We start from the raw sequence: 15,655 nt of genomic DNA, 5'->3' as shown, positions 1-15,655 counted from the left end.
TGCTTGATCTTCAGGCACGTTGAACCATGTATGGGGGTAGGATATTTCACTCAGAGCTACTTCCCAATTACCTTCGAGATCGATATGATGAGCCAGATTCACTCTGTATTCAGCTATCGTATTGTCTACATACACATCAGAACTTGCATTGGAGGGTAAGGTGACGTAAAACCCCCCTTCAAGATTCGGATCCATGTTGGCAAATGTCGAGATTCGTTGTAAAGCTTCTTATTTATACGTCGACGACTTGTGTAGCGGGGACCCAACTGTCATATTTTACAGGCCAGCCCTTCCAACATATGAGAAACTGTTTCTGTCCGCCGACTTTACGCCGTTTGATAATCTTCTCCACTTGAAAGATTTGATCCTTGGATATCGTGACTTTCTGGAGCTCGTGTGCATCAAAAGTTCCTTGCACTATTTCACCGTCGTAGTCTTTAAGCTTGTAAACAGGTGGAAAACGCGGTACACACTCCGCTATCGTAAATAACTCGTCTGTAAAACTCTGTTCATATTTCTTGTCAAACACACCTCGCACTTTTGATATTCTAACGAGATCTCCTTGTTTAAATATCATTTATATTCTATCACTACCCCCAGAGGGTATGTTGCCGTACAAGTTTTGGAAGACAAGCCATGTGTTATCTGGTGTGACTTGGTTAGGTTTCATTTTTATACTTGTATGATAACTTTCATTGTAACTATCGATTAAATCTTGTAATACGTCGATATAACGACGTGTGTTGTTGGCGGTGAAATATCGCCACATTCGAGTTTTTAAAGTTCGATTAAACCTTTCGACCACCGAGGCTTTCAAATCACTGGCTGTTGCAAAATGATTAATATTGTGTTTTTTCATCAACCTCTGAAATTGCGTGTTGAAGAACTCCTTCCCCTTGTCTGTTTGTAACTTTTTAGGGATGCCGCTAAAGGATAAGACCGACTCAAAGGCTCGAACAACTTCTGGCCCCGTCTTGTTCATCAGCACACGGGCATACGCTCGTTTTGAGAACACATCGATGATTGTGAGTAGGTATTTAAAACCATCGTTGTACTCGGTCAGAGCTTGCATATCACATAGATCGGCTTGGAATTGATTCATAGGACTGGACACAAAAACTCTGTTCCTAGGGAAATGAATTCGTGCTGGTTTGTGCAAGGTGTATGCATCTTGCGAAGATAAAAAATCCTTGACTTTATGACGCGTCACTTTTTGACCCATTTTCTCCGACGCAGCTAAATGAAGGCGTTCTACACCTCCAAAGCTGGCTGGATGAGCTGGGTCGTAGTACAGTTTTTTCAACCACCGCTTAACGCTCATGACGGTTTATGATTTAGTGACAAACATCACATCGCTATTTATCTAAACACACAGACAGACACAAAAGCATCTTTTTAAAAACATCCATTTTTTATTGAAAGAAGGTTAAGTATGGTTACACGTGATAAGGATTCTCTAAGATGTAAAAAGTCTATAGGTCAGGGTTAAAACAGATGGATTAACTTTTGATTCTAACAGGTATTCAAACAGCTTCAATTCGTGCGCGAGATCCACAGGTTGTTGATGACGGAGACGGTATCTTATCACATCGTTAAACAGCGTGAGTATGGTAAGTACATGTCCTACACTTATCGCATTTTCCCAATTTTCCAAAATATTTTGAAACGTGTCGATCAATCCCGAGCGACTCAAAAATATGACATGTTGCACAAACAATTCCCAAGGCTCCTGAAAAATTGTTAAAGACATGGCACGCACTTTTTGCATAAACAATAAAAAATTTTCAATGAAAGGGTCTTTATCATCGGGGTTATATGTAATTGCTCTATTTATTATATCTGCCCACCCTTGGCTTCTATAGCCAAAAAACGATAATTTTCTGAAGACATTACCCATTTTTTATTCAAAGTTAATATTTTCTATAAGATATTCTTCGAAAGTATCAAGTTGATCACGATATATCATAAAACATATGGGCTCATCCGCTTTAAGGCGGTCCGGTAAGTCCTTTACGAGTGCTAAATCCACCATTAAGATCTCTGCAATTCGCTTGACTGTTTCTTTATCCGCTTTTACAGAACACAAATCCAACAAGTAGTGAATACATGGTAAAAACTTTTTACCGCAAAGGATGGGCATGATGCGGTCATAGTGCAGTCTTAGATAATAACAATTGCATAGGTATCTATAGCTATGCAAACAACCCCTTTTTTTGTGATACTTTATCAAAAAACGTCTGACCATGTAAATAATAGCCGCCTTAACAACTAATACGACATCCATATCAATCCATCCCTTAGGAGGATTATCCCATGACATATGTTTTGCCTCATCTTCGGAAATAGGTGCTGGTCCGTGGTCAGGGTCGTTGACGGTCTGAACCTTGATCTCCGTGGTTTGTGGAGAATCAGCCTGGTCGGACCAACTGGACAGTTGTACCTTCTCGTTTTGTGAAGATTCGGCCGACGAGGTGGGGGTCATCGGAGGTGTCGACGACGGTGTCGGCGAAACGGGACGACTCCACCCTGAATACGATGGCTCGCCGTTGTTGTACGAGGGTGCAACAGGTCTTGCTAAGATTCCTGGGCCCCCCATCCACAAGGAGTATGATGGCACAGTCTGGTCCTCGCCTGTTTTTGTAGAGGGTCCATCCTGGTCTACATTTGTAGAGGTCTCAACCTGTTCCATGTTTGTAGTTGTAAAGGTTTCCACAACATCCATATTCAGATCTTGATCGCATGTAGGTTCATCCACACCGCTATCTGTAATACAAAGATACCATGATTAAATATTAGAAAGCTATATAGTTAAAGATTAATTGCATCGTTTACCTGAAGAGATTTCTGCAATGTTGTTGTCAATATGATCAGGTGCGGCGATGGTTGTCACCCTTCGGGCCTTGCTGTTCACACCCAGATGACGTCTTGGTCTACACGTCTTCATTTCTTTCACGAGCTGGAAAAATTGTCTTGTCTGTGCAGAGCGTGACTTGGGCTTTACTTATACTGGTTTGAGACCGGGGGAGGGTTAAATGGCGTGGTTCGATTGGCCAAATGTAGCCAACAGATACATGTCCAGACAAGTAAACATGACTCGGCAGATTTTACAAAAAGGTAAGAAGGAGGAGGGTGGTCGCCCGGATGCCCACGGCTGCCCATCGATCGACAGGATGTCGCCACTCACTATCTTTTGAAACACCTTGAGGCTGCTGCAGGCTTGGAGGGTGTCTATGCAAGACGCGGCGTCTTGCCCGGACAAACCCCCAAGCCTGCACAATACCATGTTTAAACTTATGTCGCTGGGAATATGTCCAGACATGTTTGCAAAAAGGGCAAATATCAACCGAATAAACATATTATTCAAAGGTAATAACAACGCCTGCTCTTCTCAACTCGTATTATTTCACTCGTTTAATTTAATTTTATACATCTACATTATTTAATTAGATATAGCTCATTTCATTGGATGCTTTATATACTTCAGATATTTAAATATGGATGACCTATATCCACCGAATAAACATCTTATTCAAAGGTAATAACAGCGCCTGCTCTTCTCAACTCATATTATTTCACTTATTTCATTTGGTTTTATTTATTTAAATAGAACATTGCATTGGATGCTTTATATACTTCAGATATTAAAATATGAATAACATAAGTACAGTTTGGGTTGGGGACGCACGCACGCAGGTAACACATTGTTTTTAACATAAGAAGCATACAGTTTGGGAGGGGGGCTTGGCCCACACACACACACACACACACACACACACAACGTCATCACAATGACAAAAAGCGTAATTCTGTAGGCGGGGCCCACTTCGACAAAAGCGTAATTCTGTAGGCGTGGTATTAACGCTTCAAGGGCAGGGAATATGTAAATATTTTTAAATAGGTGGCTGGAGATTGGATACTTTGAACACAGGGGGCGGGGATAGCGGCCATTTTGGACAAAAGCGTAATTCTGTAGGCGGGGACTAGGAGACAAAAGCGTAATTCTGTAGGCGGGGCTATGACGTCATCAAAATTTAAAAAAGCGTAATTCTATTATCTCTCTCCTATGCATCCAGGTCAATGTCAGAGACTGAAAAACGCTCTGCTCAGATCGAAAAGGAGTCACTGGGTTTAGTGTTTGGATGTGGCAAATTTCACACGTATGTTTATGGACTGCCCACGTTCATAGCAGAGACTGATCATAAGCCACTGATTTCAATTAGGAAGAAAAATCTCAATGACATGACGCCCAGAATTCAACGCATGATGATGACATTGCAGCGCTATGATTTTGAGCTAACTTACACGCCTGGAAAATACATAGTGCTTGCTGATGCATTATCCCAAGCGCCGCACCATAACAGTGACATCAAGGACTGCGTTACGGCGGAGGAGGCTGAGGCTCACATCATCACTTCAAGCCCTTTTTCCGACAGGCAAATGGCCAGGCTGAGAAGGGAGTGCAAATAATCAAGAGACTGCTAAGGAAGGCCAAGGATGATGCATCTGATCCTTACCTTGCCCTATTGAGTGACAGAGCTGCACCTCTGGAGTGGGGAGCTTCGCCTGCTGACCTACTCATGTGCCGTAAGCTTCGCACCACAAATACCACAAGGACATGACAACAACATTTGGATTGAAAATAAGAAAATGCTCAAACTCAAACAGAAAATTGCATATGACAGAGCTACAAAACATCTGGAACCTCTTTCTGAGAAAGACACTGTAAGGATTGAGGGACCTAATTGTTGGGACAGAAAAGCGACTGTCCTCAGCGAAGCCGAACCGAGATCTTACATTGTGGAAACAAAGGATGGACAAAGAGTGAGGAGGAACAGGAGGAGTTTGCTGAAGGTTCCCGGGAACTGTAAGAAATCTTCTGATAAGGCTGAGGCTGCAAAGCAGGTGGATACATCGAAGGAGCACAGACCAAAACCACCAGCAACTTCTGGGATGACTGAACCTCTGCGAAGATCAACAAGAGTTAGACGACAACCGGACAGGCTGATTGAAAATGTTTAATGTTGTGTTATTGTTGCTAAAATTGTTGTAGAGCTGCTTGTTGTCAGAAAAAAATGGGTAGATATTGAAAAGAAGTGAAAATAATTGCGAACAAAACAAAATTATTATAATAATAATTATAAAATAAAAAAGCTTTATTAAAAAAAAGGCATAGGCATTGATTAACGTTTGAAAGGGAGATGTAATGATAGCAGTTATATCATTAGTCACTAGTTGGCAGTATTGCCTGATGTGTGTGTGGTTACCAGACGAACTCGTGTGTACGCACATAGACGAGAATGCAAGTCAATAAATAAAGAGACACAAGCTTGCAGCATCACTGGACCTGCGTGACTTCTTAAGATAGAAGACGGAACATTACAGTAACCATTAAAAAAAAACGTATAGTAACCATAAAATTGTTTTTTAAAAAAACGTATCGTAAACATACTAAAGCTGTTGCTTTATGTTATTTACAAAGAATTTTTGTTTAAAATCCCCCTGTCTCTTCTTTTTGTCTTTTCTATATTATGTACGTATTAATAACTGTGTTTGGTTTGCAAATGTCAATAAAGTTATCCAAAAACTATGAGTAAATATTTATCATCTCATCAATATTTGCAAAACAGAGTACCGAGTTTCGAGATCCTCACAATAATAGTTCTCAAAATTATATTTCTTATCAATTTAGCTTAGTTTATGGATATTTTATTGACAATCTAACATCAATATACAAAGACAGAAAAAAATTGGTGGTGGTGGGGCGCGAATCTTTTTCTTCTTGGAAGGGGCGGGCGTGAAATAACTGAGAGGCACTGCTAGTATATGCAGACATCATATTCATACAATCTTGCAGCCCGAGTGAACCACAGCATTGTTGCTTCGTTCGGTAGGAGAAACGTAAACGTCCCACTGCTGTTGCAGCAGCGGCTTCTGGAGGCATCGGCGGAAGTGACGTAGGAGCCGACTCGCCAATGTGGCGTTAATTTAGTTTTTTTTTTTTATCAACCGATTTAAAATATTATATAAAATATATATTGAAATAGAACAGCCAGGGGTAAAAACAAACACAGAGGCAAAGAAATATATTTGAAAAATACGTGCTTAAAGCATGACGTCATTAGCAAGCGCGCAGCTTCCGAAGGACCTCGACCACATCCACCGACCCGTCCACACCGGAACAAAAACAGTCCACCGCTAAATTCTTCTCATTTAGTGTGGAACTGACTGTAATTTTCTCATAGGATGTCCAGTGCTACTCTAAAGTACCACGACATAATTCATTAAGTCTTTGTGTGCCGATAACCTCATCTTCGCGCGTTGATGCTTTTCGGCGTAGTTAGCTTAGCTTGTTAGCTAGCTAGCCGCTAACGAAAAGAGGCACATGACTCATCGCCAAGCAGAGATCAAGGGCGGATTTTTTGGAATTATCATTTGAAAATGTGTGAAAGAACAACACCCAAGAACAAAGAGGAACTTTGTGGAATAAAAGAAGAGAACGAGCAACATCTTCAACTTCTGGGCGAAGGTTGCGAGCAGCCTCGTGTTGTGCTACACAAAGCAGGTTTGTACACGTTTTACTCTCATTTGCTTTGTAAAGAACGACTTTCTATCGTTCGGAATATGCGTCACAACATTAATTTGTTTGTGGAAATGCGTTCAAGGTTATTGCCGTTTTATTTTTAAATATTGCCTTTTACTTGCAGGTCTGCTGAACATTTGTTGATGCCAAATGAAATCAGTGCAGGAAATAAATGCCAAAGAAAAACCATTAGTGGGGGGTAAACTCACTAAAATGTTTTTCCCAGTATCAAATTTGAACTGATTATTTAACATTTTACATTTTCTGGTTTTTATATCTTGTTGAAGCAATTCCTTACGGAAAGAATTCTGCCTGACTCTAAACAATGTGCACACTGCGGCGAAAACATCAATGGCAGTTGATCAATTTTAGTGAATAAAACACAAAATATGTACGTATCGGTCTTTTTTTATTTATGAACCTTGTACTGTCTTGGTCGGGTGAGAGTCAAAGAACCTCGGGTGGCCCTGCACTGTTTTGTGCACGTTTGCATAGTTTCACCTCATCCAAACATTTAAAATACATTGAATGCATCCACCCAGGGTTGCACGGATCTAATCGGTGAACAAGCGCATGCTGCAAGGAATGCATCTGCATCTTTGGCTTACTATGGGCTTAAAAAGGGAGTACGCCACAACCCCCTTTTCTACCAACAAGCCCAGGAACATTTAGTTCCTGGTCATAAAGTTCCTGTGGCCCAGGTGGTTTGCATCTCCCCCGCAACTCATAGTTCCTGGTAATTTATGCAAATGACAATGTTGTGTTACTTTGTTACTCATTACTGACACCCTATGGCTGTTAAGCATCATTGCAGTTCCAAAATAATTCAGTGAACTCTTAAAATATTATGGTGTATCTTAGTTGAATTTGAATACATATTCCAGAAACGTCTGTGACTATGTCAGGAATGAAATCGGGCATCAGCCACAACATGCTTCCTTTTTAAATGCTCGTTTATCACAGCTGTGCTGCTAAAGGGAGGTTTACATCGTAGGACGTAATTTTGTGAAATGTCCCCATGGTCCGGTCCAAATCGGGGTCGCACGCATTGCTCCGTATGCGGCAGGCACAAGTCAAGGTAGCACGGTAGAAAATAAGACAAAGTCGCCGCCTGAGGTTTGACTTGACCAAACCAAATGTGTGTTTGTCTTTCTGTGTCCTACAGACGTCAGTGAAAACGATCTCCGTTCTGTGAAAGATGAGCCAGACTTGACTCTCATCAAAAAGGAGGAGGAGGAGGAGCAGATCAACAAGTCACCACTGAACGTTGTCCCTATAAAGACTGAAGTTGAAAACAAGGATGAGAGTGAGGACAACAGAGGGGCGGAGCCTACAAACAGCAGTTCAAGTCATCACGTGACAACAGAAGGTGATGAAGACCACTGGGGGCCATCACAAGCACATAATGAGGACACATTATCAGACACTCATGACAATGATGATGATGATGGGCAAGCTAAAGGTGAAAGGGCATGTCACACTGACTCATTAACTTCAAAGCTGTCTTTAAAAGGGCACACAAGAACACACAGTGGAGAAAAAACATTTTCATGCTCATTTTGTCGCAAAAGCTTCTCTCGAAAGTCACAATTAACAAGGCACGCAAGAACACACAGCGAAGAGAAGCCTTTTTCCTGCTCAGTTTGTGGCAAAAGCTTTTTTTTAAAGTCATATTTAATAAAACACACAACAATACACAGTGGAGGAAAACATTTTTCCTGCTCAGTTTGCGGAAAAAGTTTCTCTCAAAAGTCACATTTAACAGAACACACAAGAACACACAGTGGAGAAAAGCCTTTTTCTTGTTCAATTTGTGGCAAGAGTTTCTCTCAAAAGTCGCATTTAACAATCCACACAAGAACACACAATGGAGAAAAACCCTTTTCCTGTTCAGTTTGTGGAAAATGCTTCTCTCATAAGGCAAATTTAACAAGCCACACAAGAACACACAGTGGAGAAAAGCCTTATTCTTGCTCAATTTGTGGCAAGAGTTTCTCTCAAAAGTCGCATTTAACAATCCACACAAGAACACACAGTGGAGAAAAACCCTTTTCCTGCTCAGTTTGTGGAAAATGCTTCTCGAAAAAGTTTAATTTAATAAAACACACAACAACACATAGTGGAGAAAAACCCCTTTCCTGCTCAGTTTGTGGCAAGAGTTTCTCTCGAAAGTCACATTTAACAATCCACACAAGAACACACAGTGGAGAAAAGCCTTTTTCTTGCTCAGTTTGTGGCAAAGGATTCTCTCAAAATGCACATTTAACAAGGCACACAAGAACACTCAGTGGAGAAAACCCTTTTTCCTGCTCAGTTTGTGGCAAAGGATTCTCTCAAAATGCACATTTAACAAGGCACACAAGAACACTCAGTGGAGAAAACCCTTTTTCCTGCTCAATTTGTGGCAAGAGTTTCTCTCGAAAGTTGCATTTAACAATCCACACAAGAACACACAGTGGAGAAAAACCATTTTCCTGCTCAGTTTGTGGCATAAGCTTTTCTGTAAAGTCAACTTTATCATATCACACAAGAACACACAGTGGTGAAAAACCGTTTTCCTGCTCAGTTTGTGGAAAATGCTTCTCGAGAAAGTTTAATTTAATAAAACACACAGCAACACATAGTGGAGAAAAACCCTTTTCCTGCTCAGTTTGTGGCAAAGGATTCTCTCAAAATGCACATTTAACAAGGCACACAAGAACACATAGTGGAGAAAACGCTTTTTCCTGCTCAATTTGTGGCAAAGGATTCTCTCAAAAGGCACATTTAACAAGTCACACAAGAACACATAGTGGAGAAAACCCTTTTTTCTGCTCAATTTGTGGCAAGAGTTTCTCTCGAAAGTTGCATTTACGGATCCACTCAAGAACACACAGTGGAGAAAAACCCTTTTCCTGCTCAGTTTGTGGCAAAAGCTTCTCTGTAAAGTCAAATTTACGAATCCACATAAGAACGCACAGTGGAGACAAGCCATTCAGTTGCAGCGTTTGTGCTAAAAAATTCTCCACTAAACAGGGTGCTGAGAGTCACAATTGTGCTGGTGAGAATAGCAGCGATCCTTGAAGCTTAAAAAAAATAAAACAAAAAACTGATGGAACTGACTCTTTGTGGTAAGATGTAAATGTGATTTTGAATAAAATGTGATAAATTCAATTTTGCAAAGCTTTTTTATGAACATTTAGCCAATGTGATCAGTGCCAGAAGAACCAATGTGTCTGAGTGATGATCATTTGTTTTGGTGTTTACATCTGTCAGGTTCGCCAATTTGACATATAGGGTTCATAGCTGAAAGGAGAGACACGCAGCCCAAGTGGAGACAGAAAGGTTAACAAAGTTTATTTGGCAACTTCATCTCCCTTCTGTTCCTCGATGTTTTTCATACATTCCCTTTTATAACTTCGAGAAATCAGATTACATTCAAGGGTGGTACAGTTCGTCTTCTCAAAAGCTGGTTTAGTCCGGTTTATCATGAGCGTGCCGTCGTGGGTCGCAGCTGACTTTGACGTCAGCATCTCTTATCAGGACCTAGCACGATGTTGCTTGCTTCAGACTTTGAGGCCAACTTCTTTATCAGGACTCATCACGACGTTGTTTACTTCATCCTCACTTCTGAAGAAGTGCCACCGCCCTGCCAATTGCAGACACCTCTCTGCAGTAAAGGTTTCCTCCTGTACCTCCACTCTGACTGTAAACACTCAAGCATAGTCCACTACACTAATTTGCAACATGATATGTGCACCATGTATTGAAATAAAGTTGCGTCATGGCAAATGTATAATAACCTCCAAATATTATTCTAACAACATCAAACATGTAAATAAAATTAATTGCCTTTGCCTGGAATAACATTTGTTAACGTTATGCTTTTCAGTTGTCTTTTTAATCGTACTTAATGGAAAAGGTGTGAGAAGAAACGGTGCTTATGAAATCGCTGCTTTCCACAATCATCAATAAAATCACTTGCTCAACTGGCCTTCATTACGCTGTGAAAAGGTGAAAAACTGAACTAGAAGTTGAACTCGAAAAATAACAAGAAAGAGAAGCGTGAATAGTCTCAGTTTCTCTGAAAGGTTTTGGTATGTCAGGAGTTGGCAACTTGATGGCGACTGGAGTCAGCGCTGGTTTTCTCGCTGTGTTTGGCTGGCTTGTATATGTATGGTCCATTGAACAAAACTCAAACTCTTCAAATATCCCCTCACATACATTTAATATTACGCTTTCTGAATACATTTCTTCTTTCTAGGTTGAGGTCTATCAAGCGGTTTGTTGCTAAGCAAAATTTCACTTCGGAAAAAAACTATCATTTTGTCAAATATACCAAATATTTTTTTTCATGCTTTATTATATTTTTATACATTGGATTACGAACGACTCTGAGTTCAAACAAATTGGAGTCCGAACAAAAAAATAGAGAAATTCTTGCTTCGCAGTTCGAACAAACATCGGAGTTCGAACGTCGGTATGACGCGTGAGTGCGTACGCGAGGGTGGGATGCTGAGCGGCGTACGGGTGAAGATCGCTCTCTTGCTCTCTTTGTGACCAACTGTTGTCGCGTGCGGACGTGCTGCGTTTTGCTCTCGCGTTTTATAAAGGTGTACGAAGTGTTTTAGCCTCTAATCATGCCTCCAAAGAAAGTCAGTGCAAGCAGCAAAGGAATGGTTTCGGTGTTCGAACAATTCGCTTTTCGAACAGGGTTCAGGAACGGATTACGGTCGAGAACCGAGGTTCCACTGTATTTATATAGTGAAATAGGAAAATATTAAAATGTAAAATTGGAAACCACATACAGACTTAATTCATTTAATCACAAATATAGAAACATTTTGTAAATATTGAACTCATTGAGAAGAGTCCTGATCTTGAAATAAATATTGAATTATAAAAAATACTAAAAAATTAATTCAATAACCCGACCCTGGATGAGCGGCAGAAAATGGCTGGATGGATTTATTTAAATTTAAATTGCACACATATTCAAAAGAACAAATATGTTAAGAAATATTCAAGTGTGAAATAAAAAGGTTTAAATTGTTGATAATTTTACATATTAAAATAATTGAATAAATATTGTATTACATAAGCAAGCTTAAATATAAATTGAAATAAATGAAAAAAAAAGTCGTGTATTTTTAAATGGCCTATAGATATGGGAAGTAATTCTCTTGATGAAACTATGAAGGGACTGGAGCTCACAGAAGTGACCAGTCTTGGTTCTGAAGTTCCGATGTAACCAGATACTGCCCTGAGAGAAAATAGGCCTGAGCATTGTTTATGGTGGGGGCAATTCTCTCGCCAGGTCAGTGACCTTCCAGGGTATGAGAGTAATTTAATGTGGTCACGAGTAGACTGGTCGTATCAACGGGGAGACGCATCTGCTCTCCCTCTGGGGGACTTTTGGAGGGAAATCCCAAAGACTAGCGTGATGGGAATGCATATGCAACAAGGGAAAATTAGATATTCATATCCAATTTGGGCATTCCCTATAAGAAGGGAATGTCTGAGAGGGGGCTCGCACGATTTTGGGGAGACTTCTTTTGATATCAGCATGTGACGAGAAAAAATCTTTTTCGAACCAGTTCTTTTCCATCACCAATCCAGCCTTGCTCGGCTGCCTCTCCGGAAGGCAGCAAGGACCCACAGAGATAATAGAATTACGCTTTTTTAAATTTTGATGACGTCGTAGCCCCGCCTACAGAATTACGCTTTTGTCTCCTTGTCCCCGCCTACAGAATTACGCTTTTGTCCAAAATGGCCGCTATCCCCGCCCCCTGTGTTAAAACTATCCAATCTCCAGCCACCTATTTAAAAATATTTACATATTCCCTGCCCTTGAAGGTTTAATACCACGCCTACAGAATTACGCTTTTGTCGAAGTGGGCCCCGCCTACAGAATTACGCTTTTTGTCATTGTGATGACGTTGTGTGTGTGTGTGTGTGTGTGTGGGCCAAGCCCCCCTCCCAAACTGTATGCTTCTTATGTTAAAAACAATGTGTTCCCTGCGTGCGTGCATCCCCAACCCAAACTGTACTTATGTTATTCATATTTTAATATCTGAAGTATATAAAGCATCCAATGCAATGTTCTATTTAAATAAATAAAATTAAATTAAACGAGTGAAATAATATGAGTTGAAAAGAGCAGGCGTTGTTTTTACCTTTGAATAAGATGTTTATTCGGTGGATATAGGTCATCCATATTTAAATATCTGAAGTATATAAAGCAGCCAATGAAATGAGCTATATCTAATTAAATAATGTAGATGAATAAAATTAAATTAAACGAGTGAAATAATATGTTTATTCGGTTGATATTTTCCCTTTTTGCAAACATGTCTGGACATATTCCCAGCGACATAAGTTTAAACATGGTATTGTGCAGGCTTGGGGGGTTGTCCGGGCAAGACGCCGGCCATAGACACCCTCCAAGCCTGCAGCAGCCTCAAGGTGTTTCAAAAGATAGTGAGTGGCGGGCAACTGTCGACATCCGGTCGTCAGACCCCTTGCCTTTTTTGTAAAATCTGCCTAGTCATGTTTGCATGTCTGGACATGTATTTGTTGGCTACATTTGGACAGTCAAACGCCGTCATTTATCCCGCTACGGACGAGAAAAATGAAGGGTGATGTCTCCACCGCTCCCGCCCCTCGCACCCTCCTATTTCCCTGTACGTCACAGCCTTCCTACTGCCGGCAGCCCCCATGTTTGTAGTCCTTTTTTGTAGTCCATACGCTGAGTAAAATAGCAACCAGCCTGGTTAAGAAATAGAATACAGCTAGGTTAAGAATATTGCACACAGCTAGGCAACCCCCATGTTTGTAGTTTATACAGGTAAGCATAGAAATATTAGATATTAGAATATTATATATTATTATAGATATATATTATAGTATAAATATATATATATATATATATATATATATATATATATATATATAATAAATAGCATGCTGCTAAGAAACAGCTTACAGCTAAGAAATAGTATGTAGTTAGGTTAAGAAACAATATACATTTAGGTTAAGAAAATAGAATACAGCTAAGAAAATAGCATACAGCTAAGAAACAACATGCGTTTAGGTTAAGAAATAGCAGCTAAGCTAAGATATCATTAAGGTCGTTTTACCAATTATTTTACCTTTCAAGGAGGAGCATCATCTTGTCTGTAGACATCCCCAAGTCATCTTTGCAACAAGCTTTGACATGTTTTCACGTATTTCTTATCTATAGTTGGACAGACAGACGACCACCAAGTTGCGGTCGTGTGTAAGCATAAACAACACCGCCCGCCCCCCAGAATCACGCTTCTGTCAAAAATAAGCACATCCCCTACTATCATATCCCGACCCCAGTCTCAATACAGCCAAAGCCCAAGTCACGCTCTGCACAGACAAACCAATTTTTCCGGCTGAAGAGCCAGACCTACTCTAAAAATGAAGACGCTCAGAACAAGACGCCGCATGGTCATGGACATCACACCGAGAAGGGTGACAACCATCGTTGCACCTGATCAGGTTTCTAACAACATTGCAGAAATCTCTTCAGGTAAACGTTGCAATTAATCTTTAACTATATAGCTATATAATATTTAATCATGGTATCTTTGTATTACAGATACAGATAGCGGTGTGGATGAACCTACATGCGACCATGACATGACTATGGTTGAAGTAGAAACCCTGACAACTGCAAACATGGAGCAGGATGACGCCTGTACAAATGTAGACCAGGATGGAACCCCTACAAAAACAGACGAGGACCAGGCAGGACCATCATACTCTTTATCGGTGGGCGGTACGGGAATCTTACCAACCCCTGTTGTAGCCTCGTACAACACTGGCGAGCCATCATATTCAGGGTGGAGCCGTCCCGTTTCACCGACGCCGACGTCGACACCTCCGATGACCCCCACCTCGTCGGCAGAATCTTCACAAAACGAGAAGGTACAACAGCCCAGTTGGTCCGACCAGGCTGAATCTCCACAAATCACGGAGGTACGAGTACCTAGTTGGTCCGAACAAGAGTTCTCAAACCGTTCGCTTGAGCCCGCTAAGGTTCAGACCGTCAACGACCCTGACCCCGGACCTGCACCTATTTCCGAGGATGATGTACAACATATGTCATGGGTTGATCCTCCTAAGGGATGGGTTGATATGGATGTCGTAATAGTTGTTAAAGCGGCGATTCTTTACATGGTCAGACGCTTTTTGATAAAGTATCACAAAAAACGGGGTTGTTTGCATAGCTATAGATACCTATGCAATAGTTATTATCTAAGACTGCAATATGAGCGCATCATGCCAATCCTTTGCGATAAGTTTTTACCCTGTATTCACTACTTGTTAGATTTGTGTTCTGTAAAAACGGATAAAGAAACAGTCAAGCGAGTTGCAGAGATCTTAATGGTGGAGTTAGCGCTCGTAAAGAACTTACCCGACCGCCTTGCATTGGATGAGAACGTATGTCTTATGATATACCGTGATCAACTTGATGTTTTCGAAGAATATCTGATAGAAAATATTAACTTTGACTAAAAATGGGTAATGTGTTGAGAAAATTATCGCTTTTTGGCTATAGAAGCCAAGGGTGGGCAGATATAATAAATAGAGCAATTACATATAACCCCGATGATAAAGACCCTTTCATTGAAATTTTTTTATTGTTTATGCAAAAAGTGCGTGCCATGTCTTTAACAATTTTTCAGGAGCCTTGGGAATTGTTTGTGCAACATGTCATATTTTTGAGTCGCTCGGGATTGATCGACACGTTTCAAAATATTTTGGAAAATTTGGAAAATGAGATAAGTGACTTTGCATACTCACGTTGTTTAACGATGTGATAAGATACCGTCTCCGTCATCAACAACCTGTGGATCTCGCGCACGAATTGAAGATGTTTGAAGACCTGTTAGAATCAAAAGTTAATCCATCTGTTTTAACCCTGACCTATAGACTTTTTACGTCTTAGAGAATCCTTATCATGTGTAACCATACTTAACCTTCTTTCAATAAAAAATGGATGTTTTTAAAAATATGCTTTTGTGTCTGTCTGTGTGTTTAGATAAATAGCGATGTGATGTTTGT

General features: G+C 40.5%; 1 protein-coding gene across 1 annotated transcript; it reads right to left on the bottom strand.

Moving 5' to 3' along the window:
• Nucleotides 1-1,530: 1,530 nt before the first annotated feature.
• On the bottom strand, nt 1,531-3,413 carry LOC148342054 (uncharacterized). Its single transcript, XM_088288654.1, has 2 exons — nt 2,833-3,413; nt 1,531-2,763 (listed from the first exon to the last, which is right to left on the bottom strand). Exons 1-2 carry the CDS (start codon nt 2,942-2,944, stop codon nt 1,901-1,903), a joined length of 975 nt encoding a protein of 324 aa, XP_088144780.1. The 5' UTR covers nt 2,945-3,413; the 3' UTR covers nt 1,531-1,900.
• Between the last annotated feature and the right edge of the window lie 12,242 nt (nt 3,414-15,655).

Source organism: Idiotropiscis lumnitzeri, chromosome 2 (genome assembly GCF_059441095.1).
Source record: "Idiotropiscis lumnitzeri isolate Australia: NSW breed Sydney's pygmy pipehorse chromosome 2, RoL_Ilum_1.0, whole genome shotgun sequence".
NCBI classification, from domain to species: Eukaryota; Metazoa; Chordata; class Actinopteri; order Syngnathiformes; family Syngnathidae; genus Idiotropiscis; species Idiotropiscis lumnitzeri.
This window is presented reverse-complemented; position numbering and strand designations above follow the sequence as displayed.

Excerpts from the sequence above, each read along its gene's own strand:
- LOC148342054 (XM_088288654.1), bottom strand. The coding sequence starts at position 2,944 with ATGAAGACGTGTAGACCAAGACGTCATCTGGGTGTGAACAGCAAGGCC. Across the intron at positions 2,764-2,832 it reads CATTGCAGAAATCTCTTCAG|ATAGCGGTGTGGATGAACCT; the intron begins GTAAACGATGCA and ends TTTGTATTACAG.